Here is a 21,924-nt window from a genome sequence, read left to right as displayed (position 1 = left end):
TCGATTCAAGGATCGAACAATATGCATCTCCCTCAAACACAATTGAATGTGTCTATCTATACTTAGAACGCAGGGAGTGCATAACCGTAACTCAAACTTGGGTGCCTAATTCGCACAAAAGTCAGCAGTCCTTGGACTACGTTGAAGGCTGGCATTCAATATTCAATATTCAACGCGAGATATGAGGAAAGGTGTCCAAGAGGGTCGTTTACAGTCCAAACATGCGAGGACTGCATTATAGTACAGGTGTTATATTGTATGCGGTGGAAGAGGAATCGCAAGAAATATGTATGAGATGGTGAATATCGCTAGGCAGAGTCGATTTAATCGCTGTCGATCATGATAACATCGTCGTCATCATCTACCCCGAAATCAGGTGTGGGACTGCGCTCTTTCTGCCTTGTAGACTGCCTTTGTGGAGGTCTTGGTACACGGGCCCCACCAGCACCAACACGGCCAATTTCATTAGTACCAAGCATGTTTCCGGTCCCGGTCCACGAGTGGGTGGATGTTTCTTCGGCTTCCTTCTCTTTTCCCTTGGTGGAGGTTGATGAGGAATGTGTCTGTAGACCATTCAGCGTATTTCCCGACCCACTGAACGGTACCTCCTAAGGAGGACAGTCAGAATGACAGGGAGAAGGATTCGAAACGCTTCAATACCTGACGAATTGTAGGCGACGAGGTCGGTGAACTTGACGCAGGGGGAACGTATGGTGCGACGTTGAATCCAAAGAACAACTGGCCAAAAGGCAGATTGAGAGCGGCTGGAACTTTGACATCTGCTTCTAGCGTGCTATTCGATACTATCCGGCGATTGCTGATGAGGGTGTGAATAAATTCACAAGGATAATTGAGAGAAGTACTGACTTGGTGCGTATAATTTTACTACCCTCGGCGATTTCTTCTGCCTTTCGGTGACTGATGCCTTTTCCCTTCGTCTTGCGTCCGCCCAGCGTCTCTCCCTTGCCTTTAAAGCTCTCCCACTGATCACCCCCTTTGCTGACCGTCGTTTGGCCGGCGCTTACACCGGTAAACCCGCCACTCAATGAAGAACCTGGCCTTGACGAGCCGGGGGAATGAGAGTTTAAGTCGATCTTTAACTTCTCCGCCATGGTAGGCGGTGGAGCAACTTTAGGTCTTTCCGGTTCAATATAACCCACCGGTGGGGCAAAATCAACTTCAAGATCTGTATCCAAAATGCTGATTCCACCACCTCCAGGGCTCGATTCCATGAGGAGTAATTCAAAGCGGATCGAATTATAGATGATCTCGATCATATCGCCTTGTGTCAAAGCGGAAAAGTTGCGAAGAGCTTGCTCTAGACTAATACTCGTTGTAAGTGGAAATAGAGTCAGTGAAAGTTGTACTTACACTGCTTTAGGATCCGAGATTTCGAGGAAGTGTACGGATTGTGCTTGCAATTTCACTAGTTTTCCTTTGGGCAATTCCGTTCCAGTAATACGAACAGGGTCACCATCTACGAGTCTCAACGTCTTCATCATCCAATCTGGCAAATGAACGCAGCCTTCATCCGCGATGAACTCAAGGACACCTGCGTGAGTTGAGGCGGCAGAGTTATTGGGATTCCGCAACTGAAACATCCAAGGCGATTCTAGATCGAGACGAGTCAAATTTGCCAAAGCCGATGGGGGCATTATAACTATAATTGGAATTAGTTTCTTGCAGGTCAGCCAGAAAACAATATCGCACTTTTCCCGCCGTAGGTGACATTATCTCTCTGTCTTCCCGGAAGAAAAGAAAGATGATATGCTTTTAGATACTCATCGTAGTCTCTAGGATTAGATCTGCCTGCATGTTGTCCATAGCCCACCGGAAACCCACTGCGATCCTATCAGAGATCACGAACTACTATCGAAAGCATAGGCGTACAATTGAGAAAGGAGGCTTCCAGGACCCTAAAAGAAAATGAGATAAAAGAGTTTGGAATCATTTTTTAAACCTACAAAATTCATGTTGTCTACGCTGTAGTGGGCGTCGTTGTGAGGAGTGGAGACACCAAAATCAGAGTCAGCACTAGACTTGAGTGACGCGTCCCAGCAACGACCCCGTCAGCCCCAGTCACGTTACCCTCAAGACTTTTCTTCACCTTACTGGACAACTCCATGGCACCCACCTCAGCAGCTCAGCAGAGCGGTGCAAAACCCGTATTTGGTGCAAATGCAGCCTTCAACGACAAGGTAAGTTCGTAAATCTCCTCATTCTACACCGATTTCACGCGTTTTCTTTTCCTCTAGGGAAAGCCTATGGAACTCCGGCTATCCAATCTGGTGGCTGCAAAAGGTGCGAACTGCACCGTTACGCAGAGCGTTATTGTTTAATGTGCAACAGCTATCAGTGATGCTGTTCGGACGTCGTTGGGCCCAAGAGGTATGGATAAGATGGTGCGCAACCAAAGCATGATCGCCTATCGATTTGATCAGTAAACTGGGAGAACAGATTCAGACTGCAAAAGGCGAAGTCGTAATTACGAATGATGGTGCCACCATCCTCAAAAATATTCAAGCGCTACATCCTGCCGCAAAAATGGCAAGCATTGCATGTTTTGCTCAGAACCATTTCTTATGTTTTCTTCTTAGCTGGTTGACCTTTCTGTAGCTCAGGACGTGGAAGCAGGTGATGGAACAACTTCCGTGGTGGTCCTCGCAGGATCACTTCTAGGTGCAGCGGAAAAAATGCTCCAAAAAGGCATGCATCCTACAATCATAGCCGAGGCTTTTTTCAAGGCATCTGCGAAAGCAACAGAGTACCTGACAGATATCTCAACGCCTGTCGATCTCAACGACAATGCTAGCCTATTGCGTGCTGCAAGTACTTCATTGAACTCCAAAGTTGGGATCCTCCTGCTGTCGCAAAGAACCGGAGACTGATCACTGAAGTCTAGGTCGTCTCTCAACATTCTTCGATATTGGCACCAATCGCCGTGGCGGCAGTGACGCGTTTAATAACCCCAACGTCGTCTAATGTGGATCTCCGTGACATACGCGTCGTCAAGAAGGTCGGTGGGACGATAGAAGACACAGAATTGGTTGAGGGTGTTGTACTCAATCAAAATGTCGTGACAGCCGCTGGCGGTCCCACAAGGATTGAGAAGGCAAAAATCGCTATTATTCAATTTCAATTGAGTGCACCGAAGCCTGATGTATGTTTCTCATATGTCTCCTACGTGCACTGGTTGATATCGAACGATATAGATGGACAACACGGTCGTCATAAACGATTACCGTCAAATGGACAAAGTCATCAAAGAAGGGCGTCAATATTTGTTGAATATCTGCAAAAAGATCAAGAAGGCAAACTGTAATGTTTTGCTCATTCAGAAGTCCATTCTCCGTGACGCAGTCGATGACACGTCCTTGAACTTCTTGAAGCGACTCAACATCCTTGTGGTAAAGGATGTAGAGCGGGACGAAATAGACTTTTTATCCAAAAGTACGGGATGCAAGCCGATTGCGGACATCGAAGCCTTTACGGAAGACAAGCTTGGGGCTGCAGATCTGGTAGAAGAAGCTTCACAGTCAGGTGTCAAGGTCGTAAAGATTACTGGCGTCAAGAACCGCGGGAGAACAGTCAGTATTCTTGCAATGGGGAGCAATAATCTGGTCGTTGAGGAGTGCGAACGGAGTCTGCATGACGCCCTCTGCGTCGTCAGATGCCTGGTTAAGAAACGGTTCGTCGAGCAGCTGCATCGGAAGATAACATGATCTCAACCCTCAACTCATGTATAGGGCTCTGATTGGAGGAGGCGGCGCTCCCGAAATCCACGTGTCACGAATGTTATCTCAGTATGCCCAGTCACTCAAGGGAATGGAGGCGTATTGCATTCAAGCCTATGCTGATGCGCTTGAAGTCATACCGACCACGCTAGCAGAAAATGCGGGCCTCAATCCGATAGCAATCGTAACCGAATTAAGGAATCGTCATGCCCTTGGAGATAGGACCGCTGGGATCAATGTGCGAAAGGTGTGTAACAGTCTCCTTTCGTTCATGACCTGATTTTCATGATGTTTGTAGGGTCTCATCTCCAATATCCTTGAAGAAGAGGTTGTGCAACCACTATTGGTTTCGACTAGTGCTATTGAGCTTTCCACTGAGACTGTTTGTCTACTCTTGAAAATAGACGACTATGTACAAGCACGGTGATTCGAGCAGACATGGCAGAACTGTACATTTTTGCAGAATCACCATGGCATACAAAAATAATATACGCATCACACTCCTTATAAGACTCCCTCAGGTTTCAGGTCACTATGTATGTATATGTACAAGTTTGATTGGAATCTGAGCAGTGGGTGAGTACTATCATGCTGCCTTTAGAGAGAATTCTAGATTATAGTACTTGAAGATATTTGTTGGAATTTTACGGTCATCCATCTTCGTCTGTTCGCGGCAGTTCGTCGATATAGTTAGATACAAGGTCAAAAAATGTCCAGAGTAGACCATGAGTCGTTATGCTTCGCAATGCACTAACACCCAGTCCACGATAGATGCGAGCAATTCCGGACAAGAGAGGCTTAGGACGTTCGGGATCAGGTCCTGAGATACAAGGGTCAGTAACGGAAGACAGGAGCATAGGGAGAAAGCACCTCGGATCAGACGACGGAGCGTCTCAAACACTCCTCTATAACGTTCCCCTGCTAGTGCGCGCTGTTGCACTTTCGTTTTAACCCTGAGATGCGTGACTGAGACGGGTCTGCTGGAGAGTATAATTCGAGACTCACACGTCTAGAGGATATATCAACGCCCAAGAAGTGACCTGTAATGATTATCATCTCGTCGGTCAAGAAAAAACGAAATCGGTTAAGTGGAAATGCGTACCCCAGAAAACGACCCACAAACAAATGGGACCAAAGATGCCGGAATGGGTAGCCAGGATGGTGTAACACCCTGTTCCCCATTTCTTTGTCGTCCGAGCAAGTGTCGCATACCGTCATACTCGAGGAAGTAGAGGGCGGTCCCCAAGGTATCACGAACTGTCATGGATAACAGTCAGGCGCAAAACATTTTTCCTTCAAAAGCAACTGACTGAAATGTAACCGAAAGCCAGTGTACAGTCCTGCGATGCCGTTGGCCTGAAATATCTCCCTCACCGCTTCCAGGGTACCAGGTGCTTTCGTGAGTTGCAAGCCTTTTGAAGCAGCAATCGTGTATTCCAATTGACGTCGGACTTTTACAAGTTCAAACGCTAATTTCTGTGGTGAGAAGCCTTCATTCCTGATGTGACTGATCACTCACGAGCGCTCCCAAATGAAATCAACGCCCCAGACATTGCACCGCTAACCCCTCCGATAACTGAAACATCTACAATACTATCGCGAGCAAGCCAATGATGATCCCGGAAATGTTCTTTGGTGCGAGTGTAAATAGTGAAGCTTGCGGCGCCTGAATAGAAGAAAAACACGATTTATAATGCATTCATATCGCAAAAGGCATTCGCCACGCACGAACGAAAGAGATGGTCATAAGGGGTATCCATAATCCACGGAAAAAACCAGCTACGCCTTCCTCACGATATACAATGGCAGCAAGTCGAGGGACTGAAATAGGTGTTTTCGTCGTTTGTAATCGAGACTTCAATGAATCCAACTAAACATCGATTAATCATTGTCAAAAGTAAGGGAGGTTGGAACGGACTGGATAGCCAGCGAACGTGGATATGTAGCTTGCAGACAATGCACATACGACTGCCTTGTTTCCTGAGGATGTGGCAGAAAACCTCAGTGACTCGGATATCAATCAAAAAAGAGCCGTACGCCTAAGGAACTCATTGAATACTGCTGAATTATAGGCGGAATTGGACGTGCTGTTGTGTAAGAACGTGTTTTAGTGCAACGAGGAACGAGCCGAACACCAAGCTATTCGTCACCTTTTTCCATCCATAAAACTTTCTGGCTGTAGGCCGTCAGTCCAGTTTCATTCCCTGGTGCAATAACACAGAGTCAATTTGGGTCGACGGCAACACCAGTAAATAAGACTGAGTAAATGGGCGATGTCGAGGATGAGAAGGACCGCGCGCACTACGCATTCTGTTACTGTAACGCGATTGTCACTTCAATCTGTCGTTCCTCTCCAAATTTAATTCTACCTGATGTTTCTATAGGGCCCACTCAGTGGCACGGGACACATGTATCTATATATATATGACCCCATGACCAGTTCAGAATCCACCCAAACGTTTCTTTGCAGGCTTCTTTTTCGTGCGGCTTTCAAAGGGTCCTGCCAGGGTTTGTGTAGTGACCAAAACACCCTGGGATTCACTTTCCACAGGAGTAGTGTGACTATCGAGTACTTGCGAATGAAACTGAGGAGGGTCGAACTGCTTCGACATCGCTTGCCTTGCGGGGGCAAGGTTACTCGAAGCCAACACCATCGGAGGAACTTGGGATTGCGTGATGGTGTGTTCGGGGTGTTCGGATGATGGAGGCGACACGCTTGTGTCATTGCTTTTGCGCGGAGAGTTCGGTAACACTTGCTCTCCATACGGGTTCGTAAATACAGCGTCTTCGGGATCAACACCTATTTCCCACTCCTTCAAAAGCAGGCGGACGCCAGGAGGCATTACTATCTGCGGATCACGTTCGTCCCGTGAATAATGGTCAACTTGAGGTCGGGGCTGCAGGAAGGAGAAACTGACCGGCGGCGGCCCTTCGCTGAGAGAAAGGGCGGCCATAGTTTCCAATCCCGAGACCGAAGGAGATATATATCTGTGACAGAACACGTCCTTTGCGAGTATCAAGTCAAGTGAAAGTTCTTCCCGTGCCCTCATCTGCCTCTGGTTTACTTGTGTTTGCTTCTCTGAGTGATCAGAGAGATCAAAAGCGGAGAATGATTCGGTTACACTGCGAATATCATCCGCCCTTAGCGACGAGATATCGATGAAAGTGTCTCCAATATCTCGATGCCATTGAGCGTTTCTTCGTAGGCCCTCCCAAGGAAACTGTTTGTGGAGCAACGCGCGATAATGTTTAGCGTACACGGTATCATTTTCCGCAAGGAAATCGGATCGAGATGTTCTGTCGAGCTCATCCCCACAAGATCGAAGAATGTCGTGGCTTCATCGACATAATGAATGAAATATCGAAGAAGACGACGAAGGAAAGCTTACGTTGTCATTACATGATCGACAGGTGCATCTGTGTGTTGCCAAAACATCGAGAGATTGTCCAGCAGCTCATCCAAATCCTCCGACTCCCCGGAATCCTGGCAATCGAGATTCGTGTAAAATATATCTAGCAAGATGTGAGCCTAAACAATTACTATTGCTGAAACCTTACATTCATATGCAGGACGCAGGTTTACTTTGCTAAATTCACGGCCTTCTAATGATCCGACCTCGGTTTTCAGCGAGTTCAGATCATTCACAGCATGCACCCTGTCTAACCAACACGGGACCTCATCACTCGCATCCCAACTCAGGTCATAACGAATCATCCTCCCTTCTTCTGACATTCTGAAGAGACTAAAGTTGTCAACAGTACGTGGCAAGAACGCATCACCAACAAATCTGTCGTCTGGCTCGGACAATAAGGCGTAGGGATAGCCACTCATGTGGAGCAATCCGTCTGACGAGAGACCATACATCGTCACAAGAGCATTCTTGCGACTCATCAGCATCGTGTGATTGTCTGGGTGACTAGGTCAGAATAAATCGGGTAGACTTGGAAGAGTGCTCACCCTCGATAGTACACGTATGCAGGGTTCGGTCGTACTGTCGCCGATGTTGATACGCCAAAAGAGGTTTTCCAGGAGAACGCCTATCTAGCCACATGATTCGGCGGGTGGTACATAATGGTATCAGATAATCCTTTAGAGGCTTTTCAAGAAAGGAAAAAACTTCATCTGTGGACGGAGACAATCCGAAAAGATTGCTCGAGTTTTTGGCCTAAAGTTACTCGTGAGTGATGTATGCTGATGATTTTGGTGCACTGACACGAAGATCATATTCTCGAACCACCTTGTTCGAGGAAAGAAAACATTGTTCTGAACTATTGCCAGCAGCCAGCCTCCAGCATTGATCATCTGGTAGTTGATCTGGTTCTGAAGAAGTCGCTCTAAGTCATTGATTAGACGCAGTCGACAATTCATAGCAAGAAATTACCAACATAAATATTGGCGTTCGTCGATCGGGCTCCCTTAGATAGACTGCTCCCTGGTTATTGACGATGACAAGATCGGAAGATTTAGCCTGAAATGCCATGTCCATAGCTGAATGGTGTCCTGTGTCGACCCTATTCAAACATGTTACCTCTTCAACTTCTACAATTTTTCGGTCATCGCTACGTCGAATATGCAGAAGGTAAGTAGACCCAAATGTCCGAACAGAAAGCATATTGGCTTGCCAACCATGGTCACATTAGCTTAATAGTAATTTGGAGGCCAAGGTCACATACTTCGCCTTGAGGAATCGAAAGTTGAACTGACTAACTGGCGGATAGGCGTCAAAAAGGATCTTGCACATTGAGGTTCGAACTCGGAAATAGCTTTATGGCCATCGGATGAAACCAGCGCGATGTCTTTGAATGAGAGTGAACGAGTCTTCTGACGCCGATCAACGAAACTTACTGAGATCGCATCCCAGTAGCCCTGTCGGATAAGCTAGAAGTTGACCTGTTTCGTCCATGAACGATGCCAGCACATTTCCCGAGGAAGAATCGAAGTTCTTGAGGGAGCGCGTAAGTCGTTCATCTACTGCAAGTTCTTCCCTCATCAGATCAGCAGTCACGTCGATTTCAGGTAGAACTGTTCTGAGAAACTTCGCCTGCAAGAGTTTCAGAGAAAGGGTGTAATGGAGACCATCTGCAGACTCACGCCTTGTTCTACTCGATGTTGAATCGAAGAATGCGGCACAGCAGAGGTGGGAGGTCGGGTTGCAAGAAGTACGGGAGCCGCCTTTCGCAATTTAATTCTTTTTTCTGTAATTACCAACATTCATCATCCACCACCAAAAGAAAAAAAGGCAAGGTACCAGGATTCGGAGTTTCGAAAGCATAAGACCAACTAAAACGTCCATCTTTACATTCGACCAAAGATGCCGCTGTTAATCTGCCGGTCTCCACGTTGGGATACTGGTCTTGAATGAGTTTCTTCCCTCGAGTCTTCTGAGTAAAATCCTGAACACGACAACTCGAAGGCCAAAATTCCATTCCATTGATGTGGTAGCAGTGGATAATGGCAGTGTCAAAAAATAACACGTGAATTACCTAAGTATCTGAGTGTGACGCCGAGTTCAATTCTTAAGCTTTCTCTTTCGCATGTCATGGCTACAGCACCAACAGAGTTTGATTTTTGGCAGTTCGTCAGCTGCGCAAAGTGTCAACTCACATTTCTCTCTGGACCGGATACCGTAGCGAATGTTCCATTTTGGCTGACGGAATGTGGTCATGTTATTTGCAACAATCACCTCAGTTCGTGGTCTATGTTGATTATCTTTCTGCTATAATTCAAAGATACCAGAGTCAGATCGAAGTTGTGCGCAATGCGGAGCGCAAGGGATCCAGTTTCTACCTTTACAGCGTGAGGTCAGGTTGGGTATTAATCTGAATGGGCCGCTTTTTTGAATTTGAGACTGATTTCAAGATGGACCCGCCGATGTCAGACTGGTTTCGATCTGTGCCTCACATGCTAGACGCTGCCGCATATGCCACAAAGGTATGCATATATCCCCTGCTCTACACCCTCATATCTCACAGCAAGGTATTTGAGTTTCAACAAGAAGCTATGGCGGCCCAAATCAGAATTCTGAAGGCTCGCCACCATCAACAAAGGCTATATATCGACAAACTCAAACGAGAAATCGTAGAACTACAGAGGTATGTTCATTCGCACATCAGAGGTTCGCTGCTATATCGTTTCGCGGTATCTTTAGAATGAACGAGTTACTACAACGTCAGTTCCATCCCGATTACGCGCATTCTGGTCTCGTAGAATACGGTGAAGAACCTTCATCCTTTGTCAACCCAAACGGAAAACGGTCGATGGGAAGTTCGGTGAAGTAAGACCAGCCTGTTTTTCCGTTCCCATTTGGCATGAGTTGTCGTGTAGAGATAACAGGTCGTCAACAACATCCAGCCCCCGTCGAATGACCACACCAGTTGGAATGAACCGACTCACACTCCCACTTGGCCAGAGACCCCCGCATCTCTCTTCCAAACAGGGTGACCTGCGAGATCTTAGTGATACTAATGACTCACAGCAAAGGAAACCAGGTTCGAGTCGATTTCAACAGTGTGTCCAAGGCCCGTTCCTCTACAGAAAGGAAAGCAGGCTAATCATCGTCTAAGGGAATATTCCTATGACCCATCCCCAAAGCAATCCTCTGGCATTCGTGGTCATGCAACTTCCCGGCGAGGAAAATCTGGAAAACATTTCAACATGCTATCCGGTCAAAGGCAACAGAGTTCTCAGCAGATGCCCCCTCCTCCAGCTCCTTGTGCTGCTTTGGCTACCCAGTGTTCTGTCGTTCCACGTGGAAATCTTTCTTCGACCGGTACAAGTTTCTCTCAACGGTTTTCTCCCTTCGTATCAAGCAAGATTACACCCCTTTCACGAACTCCTTCAATCTTACCCACGAACCGCCTACTAGAGCCGTCTTCTTCAAGGGTACCCTCAAGGGCCAACGCTATGTTGACTGGCGGGGGACAAAGAACGCCTTTCGTTCCAAAATGCTGACAATGTCCGAGTATGTGTAAATTCTGTGATGTACAGTACTTAATTACGCGGACCATCACTATACCCTATGTATATAACTGAGGGGCAGTGTGCCGATGCCGACCCGAGACTGACCCGGTGCCACGCTGACGACATCGCCCGCAGTCAACCGTTAACGTTGTTTCGCACTATCATCGTCTCCTTCAAACCGAAACATGTCTTACCGTGACCCATACGTTGAGCAGTATGGCAATGCCCAAAGTGGCCGGCACGAGTTCAATCCTTATTCTTCTCAACCAGCATATCCTTCCTACGGACAAGCTGGCCCACATTACAACGATTACACGACTCCTTATCAGGATAGCCCAATGAACCGAGGAACGTCTGTGAATAGAAGGACGAAGGATACAGACGAGACGAGTGGCTTTGATCGAGGAGAATTTACCACGAGGGAGAAGTGAGTCGCTTTATCGCATTCTCTTACTGGGAGACGAAACGACCTCCCCTTCAGTCCGGCCGGTATAAAGAAATTCCGACGAAGTTATCAGGGAAATATGTGGACGAAGGCAACTCCATCTCTTTTCTTCACACAATTAAACTGACCGTTCCGAGGCTTTTAGGGCGGGAAAGGAAGAGGTGTCATCAGATTCCTTTGCTGCACTCTGTTCATTGGGTTGTTTCTGCTTCTCAGCATCGTCCTCGCGCTGGCTTTGGTAACTTGATCGCTGACACTCTCGGATAAGTTTCAAAACTCATACGGTACCGTGTTTTCAAGTGGTTAAAGCCGCCTAGCATAACGATAGGATCGGCCAACATCACTTCAACAAACAATGTGAGTAACTTTCACTCTCCGCTATCGCGGATGCATTCTCACAACCGTATTCTGTTATGCGCAGTTCCTATCACAAACAGCAATATCAGTGCCTCTAACCGTCAATATATCGTGAGACTAAATTTATCGTTCTTACTTGGTTTTTGACGAGAGTTCTAGTGTCAACAACCCCAACTACTTCTCTGTTACATTGAAAGAGCTCAAAGCCGAGGTTTTTCCCCCTAGTCTTCCCATGATTCTGCTGTTCTGATCGATATATACCCTTCTGTAGTTCACTTACCCCAAGGGTAACGTGCCAGTCGGAAACGGAATTTTGAACAACGTAGTCTTTGAGTCGAATTCTGCAAAGACCTTCGCATTCCCATTCAACATAAACTACAAGTTTGCCGATGACCCTTCTTTGCAAGCACTATTCGATATTGGTGAAAAATGTGGCGTGACATCAGGCCAAAAATCCAACTTGAGCTTTCAGTACAAGATTACGGTAAGTTTCTACGGAGACATTTACCGAGAAACTGTTGGCTTACACCTCCCAGATCGGATTGCAGATACTGGTAGCTCATGTCAAACCTTCAATTTCGAACACAATCAGCATTCCGTGCCCATTAGGTCAAGCTGAAATAGAGGTAAGACGTGCTCTTGAATCTTAATAGTCCTTCACTCCTTACAATTCCGTTGTAGCAACTCAAAAAGTTGCTTGGTTCCAGCTAAATGTGCAATTCGACTCGTGTTGCTTTAAACTCGATTTTTCGCTTTTCGGACTCTTATCTATCACCGGTTATATCCCTTTCTTCATGTACCAACGGACTACATACACCTTGTAGCATAACACCAACACCTTCACATAGAGTACGTACGTAATGTGGAAATGACTTTGATCGAACAACTGACACCGCCTCGAGAACTCACTCGAGCTGAACGCCAATCTATTTTTCAACACGTCTACAGGCGACTAGCAGCAAACAGGAATAAAGCTACACTCTACGCTGAGGCCGAGTTCCAATCCTCGTCTCTTCCACAAGTCACAAAACAGCAAATAAAAGATGAATTCAACGATGAAGTGGCGAAATGGGCTCGAGATCTACTGGAAAAGGCATGGATAGCTTGTGGCGAACCTGAAGAAGGTACACAGGTATTTCGCAGACAGAGTAATACTTAACACCATTTTTAGGTGGATGCACACACCTCGATACGGTTGCTGATACCTCGATGAGAGATTTGCCTCCCCTTCCCCCCGAGAATGAGCTCGTCAGAGTCATCAATACAATTCTTTTTCTGCATGTCACTACCACCAAACAATACTCTGCACGTACTCGGTGTTTCTTGTCGTCCTTCGGTCCATTGAACGAGGAAGCGGTCGTTTCAGCATTGAAGAACCCAGAAGGTGCGATTGAGCAGGCACAACGCCAGGCTCGTGAAACCACCGAAGAACATGCAAACAGAGGAAAAACTCTGCGTATGATTGGAATGGGCGTGGGTGCAATAGCAGGAGGAGTGTTGGTAGGGGTAACGGGAGGGTGAGCGGCTACCGTCCCTAACTGAACGGCAACTCGCTAACACCCGATCTTTTCAGCCTCGCAGCTCCCCTCGTAGGTAGTGCTGCTGCTACCGTGCTAGCATGGTTAGGTGTCGGTGGAACTGCAGCTGGTTTGTTGGCAAGCGGATTGGCAGGATCTTCGGCTGTCTGTGGTGCATTGTTCGGAATCTATGGTGCCAAGTCTACTGCCAATATGGTTCAGAGGCATACTCGAGAAGTTCGGGATCTCGCATTTATCCCGGTATCAACCCAAGATGAGTCGGATACATTGGGACTTCGTCTTTGCGTGAGTGGATGGTTGTCCGAGGAGGAAGAAGTGACTGCTCCCTGGACTATCTTCGAAGGGGACGATACCTTTGCACTGCGTTGGGTGAGATCCTTTTATGCAGTATCTCCTTGTTCTTACAACTGATACAGGAAGTACAAGCTCTCAGAGAGCTCTCGGATGCACTGTTCAGCTTGATCAAGACACATGTCATGAAATATGTCTCGTCAGAAGTCATCAAGCGTACTGTACTCGCCTCCCTAATGGCCTCTCTGACCCCTCTTGCTTGGCTCAAAATTGGCCAGATCATAGGCAAGTACCCTTTTGCACTGAAATCGGACATGTGCTGTGGATATAAGTGACCGATGATCATTGTCAGATAATCCGTGGTCGAATGCTAAAGCCTTGGCTGTCAAAACAGGTGCAGTCCTCGGCGAGCTCTTGGCCAAACGAGTTTTTGGCAACCGCCCTGTTTCGTTGATGGGGTATTCCCTTGGATCTCTCGTGATATTTGAGGCTCTCAAATATCTCGCTTCACTGTCGTCCTCAGAGACAGGTCATCTAATACAAGATGTATTCTTATTTGGCACACCCGCGACTGTGAATGAAGAAGCCTGGTCGAGTGTCAGAAGGCTCGTAGCAGGAAGGATCGTCAATGGATATTCTGACAACGACTATGTGCTGGGTGTTCTATCACGAGCATCGTCTGCTAATTGGAAAGTAGCGGGGCTTGAGCCTATAGATGTGACGGGTGTGGAAAGTGTCCATATTCGCGAGGTCGATGGGCACACGAAGTGGAGAGGTCTCATAGGAAAGGCGTTGAAGTCATGCGGTGCTCCCGGAATCATGAATGAAGCGGTAGAACAGCAGCTTGAGGACATAGCGCGATTCATGGAAGGGGATGAAAATAACGGTATGAGCAAGGACGACGTGGAAGGTTTCGTACAGAAGGAGGAGTTGGACGAGAAGTCATAAAGAATGGAAGGAGTAACACTACAACATTCGTTATATCCTCCTGCTTCATGCACAGAGCGGAAATGTGCATATAGTTTATCATCACGGGATACGCTGCCGAAAACTCATCAATGTTTGGCGTCCTGCATGTCTCAGCCCTCTGTTCCGAACTCAGACCACCGTATGTCAGCTTTCAGCATCTCAGGATTCATTCATGGTGCTGTCCGAGGCAATATGGAAGTAATGGCTGCTTTTATAGGCCTTGTATTGAGGGTGTAGTAGCTGCCTTTCTCGATGGTGTTCGACCCGAAATCTGCCAGCAATCCATACACCTCGTGTTACTTTCAGGTTTTTCAAGTTCGGTCGGCGTCGGAAGCAGTTATGAAGGCTTTCCGCGCTGACTCCAATGATCTTAATATCCCGCTTCTGGGTATCTATTACTATTATACAAATCGCCTCCGTTTCCTCCACTGATCGTTGGATTCTCAAAGCCACATGATATCTGGAATTTCAAGGCTCTCAAAGAGGTGAGCGATTAGCTGGGTTCGAGCTTGGATCGTTTGAACACGTCGTGACAGGCTGCCGGCTGCACACGTGAACCACTGGCCAACCATCTTCATTGTTTCTCGATGGCAATAATAAGATGCTATCAAGTACCACCGTCGTTGGCTGCGGTGCTTCTTTGGCATGTCGCTGTACGTGCAGCCCTTTTCAAACTGAAGGCACAAATGAGATTCATACCGGTTCAATCGCAGATACACCCTCTACGACTGTCTGGAGTGGTTGATTGTGGGAAGGTTGTGAGATTCTTGTTACTCCCAGAACATGCTGCTTTCGATCCGTCCCTTGTATTCCTCGCATCCGGAGCACTCTCACTGTCGTTATGTCTTCACCAACTTTACCCTGGTAGCCCTTATGGAAATCTTGCGCCACACAATGTGGTCGACGCAAGGTTAATATGTGGGGGCTTGTTGTTCGGTGGGGGGATGGGAATTTTGTGGTATCTGTCGTATGTGGAGATTTTCAGACTTCTATCAACTTTCCTTGAGCCAATCTCTCCTTATAGCGGGAGTCAATCTTGGTCGGGCGCTCGCAACAGGTGCAGAGGGTCTCGGAATTCTAACATGGCTTTCTGGTTTTGTCGTAGGGGGGGTTTGCGGCTTAGGAAGTAGCTCAATTACCAAGAAGCAGACACAGTTCTTCCTCCGCTGTCCAACTATTCGGGTTTTTTGTCGCAAATTTTACTGTTCTTCGGTACATGCAGTACTTCCAAGGTTGTCCTAGTCCCTCTCAGCCTCAATAACAACCACAACTCAGGGAGTCGGGAGCGAGCGATAGCTGGAATTCTTGTATCGATTAGGTATCGGCCGAGCAAGGAAGTATGGTAGACATAGTACAAACCCAGTTACGGACATAGACGATGGCATATAGGAGAGATTTGATGTCACCGTGACCGTAATCTTGTTCACGACGACGCAACAGGCAATTGAACCGTGGGTGCGATCGCTTTTGGTCGACTCCTACCCCATTTCACGACAGCTCTCTGGCCGTCAATATCTAGACCATTGACCCAAGCCTCAGCCGCTTGCTCAGCCGTATCTCTGTCTTCAAAGTTGACGAACGCACATCTAAGAAGTAGAAAGATTGTCATCAAAGGGGTTCATTGGAAGTGATTTGACGCGAACCTTGACTTCTCGACATGAACGACCGATTTCAAATTAGTCGGGTCCATAGATGGCAGCGATTGCAGAACACGCATCCGTATACTCTGCTCAGTCGATCTGGGTGCTAGTGAAGACAGGAACAGCGAGATCTAGTGCAAAGTGTCACAGTCAGCACAACGTGAACAAAAGGTGGGTATACACACAATGCTTTGATCTTCCGGGGGTTGAAGACCTTGCTTTGCCGAGTTGAGTGACAAGATTTTTCGAGCGACGGGATCGTTCTGTCCGTGATAACGGTCCTGAATATTTTGGTGTGATAACTCGTTGTCGACGGGTTTTTCATGACGGTAAGGGCACTCGGCTCCCCGTGTGCACTCTCCTTTCACAAAAAAAGAGCATATTTTCGGACGGTTACGTTTATAATAAGGATCCGTTCGGGCCAGTTGTTTCAAGATCTCCTTGCCAGCTGACTGAGCTCGACCATTATCAAGTCCGGATTTGTTTCCTTCGAGCTATGAAAGAACCGATATGTATGGGTACGATTTCCAAGGATTCATACTTACTTTGTTTTCCATATTTTGGGCGTAATATTCACGATTAATGTCGCTGGTGGGTGCTTCGCTCTGATACCCAAGAGCAGTGTCTCGCACTTGAGTCGGCAGTCCGTATTCTAGATCGAGTAGGCAGGTCTGGCAGACGTTCTTTATCTTCGCGCAAGTCTGGCAAATGACAGTAGTCTTGAAACGCATGCCCGATCCTGGATCCCAACGAAACACTGTGAAAGGTCGAGCGCAGGTGCCACAAGAACGGCCGTATTCTTGTTTCGACTGAAAGATTGCGTGAGACACACACTTGCAATTCTATCGAGGCCACGATTACCATTCGAACGAAGGGGTTGTCTCCCAAACCTGGCGAAGAAAGTTAGTGAACGGAACGAGAGAGAAAGCCTTAAGACGCACATGTTTCACAAAGAATCGGAAATTCACTCTGTTCCCATCCAGCTTTATTAATATCAGCCTTTGGCATTTTCAATACAAACTCTATAAGGGTACGGTCAGGTCTTGAGGATTTTGGACTGTCGTTGTGAGAGCAAGTGAGAGCTTGAGAGTGAGCAAACACGTGACTGAAATATTCTTATTTAATCGTTCACTATCACGCGAGAATTTACCATCTGCTAGCCTCTTCGAATTCAGTGACAGTCTGGTCAGGTCTGCTCTCTACTTGAGTTCTCTACTTGCGCACGCGGCCTGTTCTCAGCTCTGTTTTGGTCTCCTCTGCGTCAACAGAACGTTCTCCAAGGCAGCTCTTCAGGCAATATGACAGACGGGCCACCAACAGACCGAAAAGACCGCAAGACTTTTGTACCTCCGGCCAGTGTTGGCGGGGGCTCATTGATGATTGCGTGGCAGCTAAAGAACAAGACGGTTCTCATCGTTGGTGGGGGAGAAGTTGCTTCACAGCGCATAGAGTCTATCCTTGGAACCGACGCTCGTATGATCGTTCTCTGCCCCCAGAAAGGACTTCATCAGCGAACTAAAGATCTCGTCGAACACTACCCCGAACGCATAACCTACTATGATCGTCGTTTCACCGGACCCGCAGAATTGCACAAAATCGACCTGGTTCTTACAGCTGTCGATGACCCTCAGCGTTCGCGCGACATTGTCGAGCTATGTCGACAGGCCAAAATCCCTGTCAACGCCGCCGATATCCCAGACCTTTGCGACTTCTTTTTTGGTTCTCAAATACGCGACGGTCCTCTGCAGGTCATAGTTTCTACCAATGGCAATGGCCCCAGGTTGTCCAACTTGATCAGGAAGAAGTTGGAAGCTGGCCTATCCGGTTACGAGGGAGAAGCGATCAAGAAGATTGGACAGCTCAGGGCTCAACTGAAGGAACGCGCCCCCGGCATTGGAGGTGTTATTGGTCGGAAGAGAATGCAGTGGATGACCAAACTTTGCAACTCATGGGAGATGGTTGACTTCACGCAGCTGAATGACTCAATGATACAAAATCTTCTCGATGAAGGATGGGAGAAAGATCGCGTTCCTACGATAGAAGCCCTTGGTGGAAAGCCTACGTCGATGCCATCAACTGTATCGTCCACACACAGTGCCACACCTTCATCCATCGTTCCATGGACCGTCGGACTGGTCACCGGCGTGGTCGTCAGTTTCGCGTACATGAAATATCGCTGGCACGCGTAAATTGAAGTTGATTCGAATTGCTTGGTCGTCTCACATTCATCCCGATTGTTCCTAGAGGGCGGTCCTGTGAAAAAGGAGACCGGCTGGCGTTATAACAGGTATTAAGAAAGACTTGACAATAATGATGGGCGATTAGTTACAGCGGTATCAATATATACCTCGTTGAATCTTTCCGCATGACTATGCAAGGGTTCTATTGGCATTGACATAGCCAGTACCGTAACAGGAATACATTAACTGTGAATCAGAAGCATCCACCGGTACAATTTTGAACGAGGTCCCAAAGAAATCCTGAATGTCTCTGAGTAGCTGGATACTGTTTATAAAGACTCAGCACCATGTTCGGATGTGTATCAGAGAGCGCGTACCTTCTCGCTGTAGGCACGCTCATACGACATCTACCAACATCTTCGCTTCCCAAAACCATCATGATGAGGACGAGCGATTGATGTTTTTGATCGACACATCCACCCTTTTGAATCTCGTCCAGAAGAGCACGGGTGCCCTGTAAAGCGATGTCTTCAGGTGCAACCCCCGGTTGTGATATCGATTCGGCGGAGTATAACGCTGATGTAGTGCTTTCGGCAACGAGACTCAGCGCATAACCCGGAGACCTAGGTGAAAGGAGAATGAGGAAACCCTCTCAGGTGTTTCGATCCCACTTACTTTCCACTGTCATCACCCTTGTACACGTCAGAATACAAGTAAATGTCGGGTATATAACGATTGAGAAGCGATCTGGAGGCTTCGATCATCCTATTCGAGAATTGCGGATTAACCCGTACTGCGTGTCTGGGTTGACAGATATTAGTTTCGTCCAAGATATCGAACACCCACGCACGCTATTCCTCGTATTCGTTTGATTCTCCCCGGGTCTATGAAGTTGAGGGTTTTGACCTGTTTCACAACCGGACAAAGAAATTGGACTTCCCCCCCACCGCCAGGTGGTGCTCCTCGTTTCTTGATCTGCGGGACAATATTAGGTGAAAAGATTGACAATTTCAAAGAAAGCGGCATGCCCTGAGTTCTACCCCATCTGAGATACCGAAGAGTTGGAGGTGAGGGAGAGTGACAGTACGTATGAGGTCCACCTGGGGGGATTTTAGAAAAGGCAGTGGACTAAAGGGACTGAACGAACAGAGAGGTCTTTGTCATCCGTAGTTACACCGCGTAGTGTAAGTTGCAACGCTTTTTTCGCAAAGGGTGCCAGCAGTATTACTGGCTCTAGAAAATATCCAACAGATCTTGACAGAGGACAGTCGTGAACAACGGGACCACCCGAAATGATGCCTGGCTTGAGCAGAAGCGCGGTACCTGCAATACCATAACGTTGTAATTGCTGATAAAACCTTGTGAGTTGGGATCTCGCACCTGTAACTGATATTTCAATCACTGTCCCATTCGTAACTTTTTCCAGAAGTCTTAGAAGACTGACTTCAAAATCTGGAGGGGATTAATGGCATGAAACATGAGCAAATGCAAGACCACGGAGTCATACCGCGTAATCCAGGATTGTGGTCATCGGATCGTATTTTGTCGATTTTAACAGGTTTTCCGCTTAGTACTGAGAGAACAAGACGATTTCGAAGGTATTGTTGACCGCTGTAGTGCACGACGCCTCCAGTCATGGTTAGCCTGGCTAGCCGTTCTGTACTGAGCAAAGAAGATAGTTGCTTGCGCGTGCTTTGCTACCAGTGTAAGTCATGGTCAGAAAAATTTGAGTATCACGTACACAGAAAAGGAAATTTATATTACAGCCAGCTGCAAAATTGTAGCGCAATTACCTCCGCCTTTGTTTGTAGTAAATAAAAAATCATCCCGATTTAATCGCCCGACGCCAGCACTCCGAAAACACGACCAAATTGGGGTAATATTGTTGTTTACCACAAACAAAGGCGGCGAGGAACATAATTACGCTACAATTTTGCAGCCAGCTGTAAAACAACCCAATTCCAACGGTACTAGGTCCTACTAGTAGTTCGTGTCGGCGACTCTACAAAGCTGACAGTCGAAAAGCCACTTGAAATCACGTATTCCTCTGGACGCTTGAATTCGTTCAACGTCCCAAGCATGTCACCTCCGCTCTCGGCTGTTTTGCCTGTCAAGCTTACATACCTGCTGTCTGTTTAGCGAAGGCTTCGATCTCGGGTCCCGCGACTAGTACGACTCTCAACAGTTTCGACGGTCTCCCTCAAATCCAAATCTTGCAAGTACTCGGTTATCCCTGGCCAGGCGGAAAGTTCACCATTCGTTTCCAACAGCACCTTGATGAAGTTCTTACTGTAGGCGTCTTAATTTTCGCTTCTCACCCAGGTGTATTCAATGAATTTCAATCCAAGATTTAGGCTAATTCAAATTGACCGGTTCCGTACATTGTTACATATTTACGTCCAGTAAAAATGGGAGACAGGGTTCTATAAGTTCGAAGGCTCGGATTCCGAGTTCCTTCCCCCCCACCTCACGTCCTTCGTTTAATATGTACTTCCGCAGAGGAATTTCCATCGCCACTCTTTTAGTCACTCTCTTTCACCAAACCGCCAGTGTCCAAGCCCAATGCAATGCTCCATCACTGCGAAAAGAATGGTACGCAACTCATGCAGACTTTTGGTCGAGTGACACTGAGTTCTCTTTTCCAATTGCAGGCGTGAACTCAGTGATCCCGAGAAACAAGATTACCACAAATCTGTCCGGTGCCTAATGAACAAACCCAAGGAACGCTATCCGGATGAGAGCTCCGTAGTCACTCGTTTGGACGACTTGACATATACACATGATAAACTCGCCACGATAATCCATAACGTGGTATGTTAATCTTCCACTTTGCGTGGAAATCCTTTATCTGATCCATTCTCTTGCAGGCGAATTTTCTTCCGTGGCATCGAATGCTAGTCCACGAGCACGAAAATTTGTTGCGCTCACAATGTGGTTACAAAGGACCTTACCCATACTGGGATTGGACTCTTGACGCCGACGCCAATGCCGTTCCTACTTCTCCAGTCTGGGACGCAGTCCTCGGTTTCGGAGGGAACGGTGTTCCGACCGGCAATATGACTGCAGGATTCAAGAGTTGTGTCATCGACGGTCCTTACGCTAATACTACCCTAACCATCGGCGCACCCACAACTCAAACCGGTCCCGAGGACAGTCCTCACTGCTTAATCAGAGAATGGAATAATGGTAGGCAGGATGCAAATGGAAACTGGATCATCGGTGATATGGCCAAGAGTTCTGTGAGTGTTTTCCCAGTTTCTTGAAGTTGGTTTCAGTCGCTGACGTCTCTTAGTACAATACTCCGGTGCTGCGGCAGATTTACAGCAGCACAAACTATTTTGACTTCGAATGGAGGCTAGAAAATGGTCCCCATGCCTACCGTGAGTATCAGTACATGATATGGAAGCGAGATTTTTTTTTCGCTCACCGTTGCCTCCAGTTCATAACAGGATTGGCGGAGACATGAGGCCCCATACCGCTCCAAACGACCCGATATTCTACCTGCATCATGCCAACATCGATCGTATCTGGGCCAAGGTTAGTGGCTCAAAAGATATGTCTTCGCAATGCCTAACCTAACTCGACAACTGCAGTGGCAGGGTGATAACGTTACTCGTTTGCATGCAGATTACAGTGGCTGGAACGATATGTGGCACACACAGCGAGCATCAATCAATGATACGATGCCCATACTACATCTCTTGGATAGCCAAGTTACCGTAAGGGACTATATGAATCCGCAAGGTGGTCGCCTCTGCTACCAATACACGGACTCTTCGTAAGCCATCGACCTTCAAGATGGTCCACAA

The 21,924-nt window shown here is 47.3% G+C and overlaps 11 protein-coding genes across 12 annotated transcripts; 6 read left to right on the top strand and 5 right to left on the bottom strand.

Moving 5' to 3' along the window:
- Positions 1-139: 139 nt before the first annotated feature.
- Positions 140-2,053, bottom strand: E1B28_008898 (uncharacterized protein). The gene is made up of 7 exons (XM_043153734.1): positions 1,965-2,053; positions 1,891-1,916; positions 1,711-1,841; positions 1,372-1,660; positions 868-1,323; positions 661-817; positions 140-608 (listed from the first exon to the last, which is right to left on the bottom strand). Exons 1-7 carry the CDS (start codon positions 1,971-1,973, stop codon positions 324-326), a joined length of 1,353 nt encoding a protein of 450 aa, XP_043009019.1. The 5' UTR covers positions 1,974-2,053; the 3' UTR covers positions 140-323.
- A 14-nt stretch (positions 2,054-2,067) lies between these two features.
- On the top strand, positions 2,068-4,276 carry CCT4 (T-complex protein 1 subunit delta). The gene is made up of 9 exons (XM_043153733.1): positions 2,068-2,198; positions 2,256-2,301; positions 2,350-2,402; positions 2,458-2,547; positions 2,598-2,849; positions 2,903-3,160; positions 3,213-3,688; positions 3,747-3,981; positions 4,033-4,276. Exons 1-9 carry the CDS (start codon positions 2,124-2,126, stop codon positions 4,159-4,161), a joined length of 1,614 nt encoding a protein of 537 aa, XP_043009018.1. The 5' UTR covers positions 2,068-2,123; the 3' UTR covers positions 4,162-4,276.
- On the bottom strand, positions 4,264-6,083 carry E1B28_008896 (uncharacterized protein). 2 transcript variants are annotated; one of them, XM_043153731.1, is made up of 10 exons: positions 5,885-6,083; positions 5,772-5,821; positions 5,653-5,714; positions 5,463-5,604; positions 5,254-5,400; positions 5,045-5,203; positions 4,837-4,991; positions 4,740-4,774; positions 4,605-4,687; positions 4,264-4,554 (listed from the first exon to the last, which is right to left on the bottom strand). In XM_043153731.1, exons 1-10 carry the CDS (start codon positions 5,896-5,898, stop codon positions 4,385-4,387), a joined length of 1,017 nt encoding a protein of 338 aa, XP_043009016.1. In that variant the 5' UTR covers positions 5,899-6,083; the 3' UTR covers positions 4,264-4,384. The 2 variants fall into 2 exon arrangements, with proteins under 2 accessions (XP_043009016.1, XP_043009017.1); XM_043153732.1 differs by having other exon boundaries at positions 4,605-4,774.
- Positions 6,084-6,108: 25 nt separating this feature from the next.
- Positions 6,109-9,203, bottom strand: E1B28_008895 (uncharacterized protein). The gene is made up of 11 exons (XM_043153730.1): positions 8,984-9,203; positions 8,827-8,930; positions 8,581-8,776; positions 8,409-8,531; positions 8,264-8,352; positions 8,121-8,203; positions 7,949-8,069; positions 7,693-7,900; positions 7,293-7,643; positions 7,124-7,247; positions 6,109-7,070 (listed from the first exon to the last, which is right to left on the bottom strand). The coding sequence occupies exons 1-11, from the start codon at positions 9,159-9,161 to the stop codon at positions 6,176-6,178; spliced, it is 2,472 nt and encodes an 823-aa protein (XP_043009015.1). The 5' UTR covers positions 9,162-9,203; the 3' UTR covers positions 6,109-6,175.
- Positions 9,204-9,268: 65 nt separating this feature from the next.
- E1B28_008894 (uncharacterized protein) lies at positions 9,269-10,751 on the top strand. Its single transcript, XM_043153729.1, has 7 exons — positions 9,269-9,422; positions 9,472-9,536; positions 9,595-9,666; positions 9,721-9,827; positions 9,884-10,009; positions 10,060-10,242; positions 10,299-10,751. Exons 1-7 carry the CDS (start codon positions 9,275-9,277, stop codon positions 10,684-10,686), a joined length of 1,089 nt encoding a protein of 362 aa, XP_043009014.1. The 5' UTR covers positions 9,269-9,274; the 3' UTR covers positions 10,687-10,751.
- Positions 10,752-10,880: 129 nt separating this feature from the next.
- On the top strand, positions 10,881-12,208 carry E1B28_008893 (uncharacterized protein; the record flags this gene model as incomplete). The annotated part of the gene is made up of 9 exons (XM_043153728.1): positions 10,881-11,122; positions 11,177-11,231; positions 11,286-11,378; positions 11,441-11,497; positions 11,562-11,608; positions 11,657-11,708; positions 11,769-11,981; positions 12,034-12,123; positions 12,179-12,208. 9 exons carry the CDS (start codon positions 10,881-10,883, stop codon positions 12,206-12,208), a joined length of 879 nt encoding a protein of 292 aa, XP_043009013.1.
- A 157-nt stretch (positions 12,209-12,365) lies between these two features.
- Positions 12,366-14,274, top strand: E1B28_008892 (uncharacterized protein; the record flags this gene model as incomplete). The annotated part of the gene is made up of 5 exons (XM_043153727.1): positions 12,366-12,621; positions 12,669-13,014; positions 13,071-13,404; positions 13,452-13,611; positions 13,679-14,274. The coding sequence occupies 5 exons, from the start codon at positions 12,366-12,368 to the stop codon at positions 14,272-14,274; spliced, it is 1,692 nt and encodes a 563-aa protein (XP_043009012.1).
- Positions 14,275-15,474: 1,200 nt separating this feature from the next.
- E1B28_008891 (uncharacterized protein) lies at positions 15,475-17,020 on the bottom strand. The gene is made up of 7 exons (XM_043153726.1): positions 16,877-17,020; positions 16,797-16,825; positions 16,481-16,744; positions 16,121-16,429; positions 15,939-16,066; positions 15,655-15,881; positions 15,475-15,599 (listed from the first exon to the last, which is right to left on the bottom strand). Exons 1-6 carry the CDS (start codon positions 16,941-16,943, stop codon positions 15,719-15,721), a joined length of 960 nt encoding a protein of 319 aa, XP_043009011.1. The 5' UTR covers positions 16,944-17,020; the 3' UTR covers positions 15,475-15,599; positions 15,655-15,718.
- Positions 17,021-17,077: 57 nt separating this feature from the next.
- E1B28_008889 (uncharacterized protein) lies at positions 17,078-19,910 on the bottom strand. The gene is made up of 8 exons (XM_043153724.1): positions 19,623-19,910; positions 19,496-19,567; positions 19,263-19,438; positions 19,144-19,215; positions 18,966-19,090; positions 18,791-18,916; positions 18,493-18,738; positions 17,078-18,440 (listed from the first exon to the last, which is right to left on the bottom strand). Exons 1-8 carry the CDS (start codon positions 19,750-19,752, stop codon positions 18,305-18,307), a joined length of 1,083 nt encoding a protein of 360 aa, XP_043009009.1. The 5' UTR covers positions 19,753-19,910; the 3' UTR covers positions 17,078-18,304.
- On the top strand, positions 17,234-18,124 carry E1B28_008890 (uncharacterized protein; the record flags this gene model as incomplete). Its single annotated transcript, XM_043153725.1, has 1 exon — positions 17,234-18,124. One exon carries the CDS (start codon positions 17,234-17,236, stop codon positions 18,122-18,124), a length of 891 nt encoding a protein of 296 aa, XP_043009010.1.
- A 690-nt stretch (positions 19,911-20,600) lies between the features above and the next one.
- Positions 20,601-21,897, top strand: E1B28_008888 (uncharacterized protein; the record flags this gene model as incomplete). Its single annotated transcript, XM_043153723.1, has 6 exons — positions 20,601-20,707; positions 20,767-20,926; positions 20,983-21,354; positions 21,408-21,495; positions 21,555-21,652; positions 21,709-21,897. 6 exons carry the CDS (start codon positions 20,601-20,603, stop codon positions 21,895-21,897), a joined length of 1,014 nt encoding a protein of 337 aa, XP_043009008.1.
- Between the last annotated feature and the right edge of the window lie 27 nt (positions 21,898-21,924).

This window comes from Marasmius oreades, chromosome 5 (genome assembly GCF_018924745.1).
Source record: "Marasmius oreades isolate 03SP1 chromosome 5, whole genome shotgun sequence".
Taxonomy (NCBI): Eukaryota; Fungi; Basidiomycota; class Agaricomycetes; order Agaricales; family Marasmiaceae; genus Marasmius; species Marasmius oreades.
The sequence above is the reverse complement of the archived record's forward strand: the minus strand, read 5'-3'. Positions and strand labels throughout refer to the sequence as shown.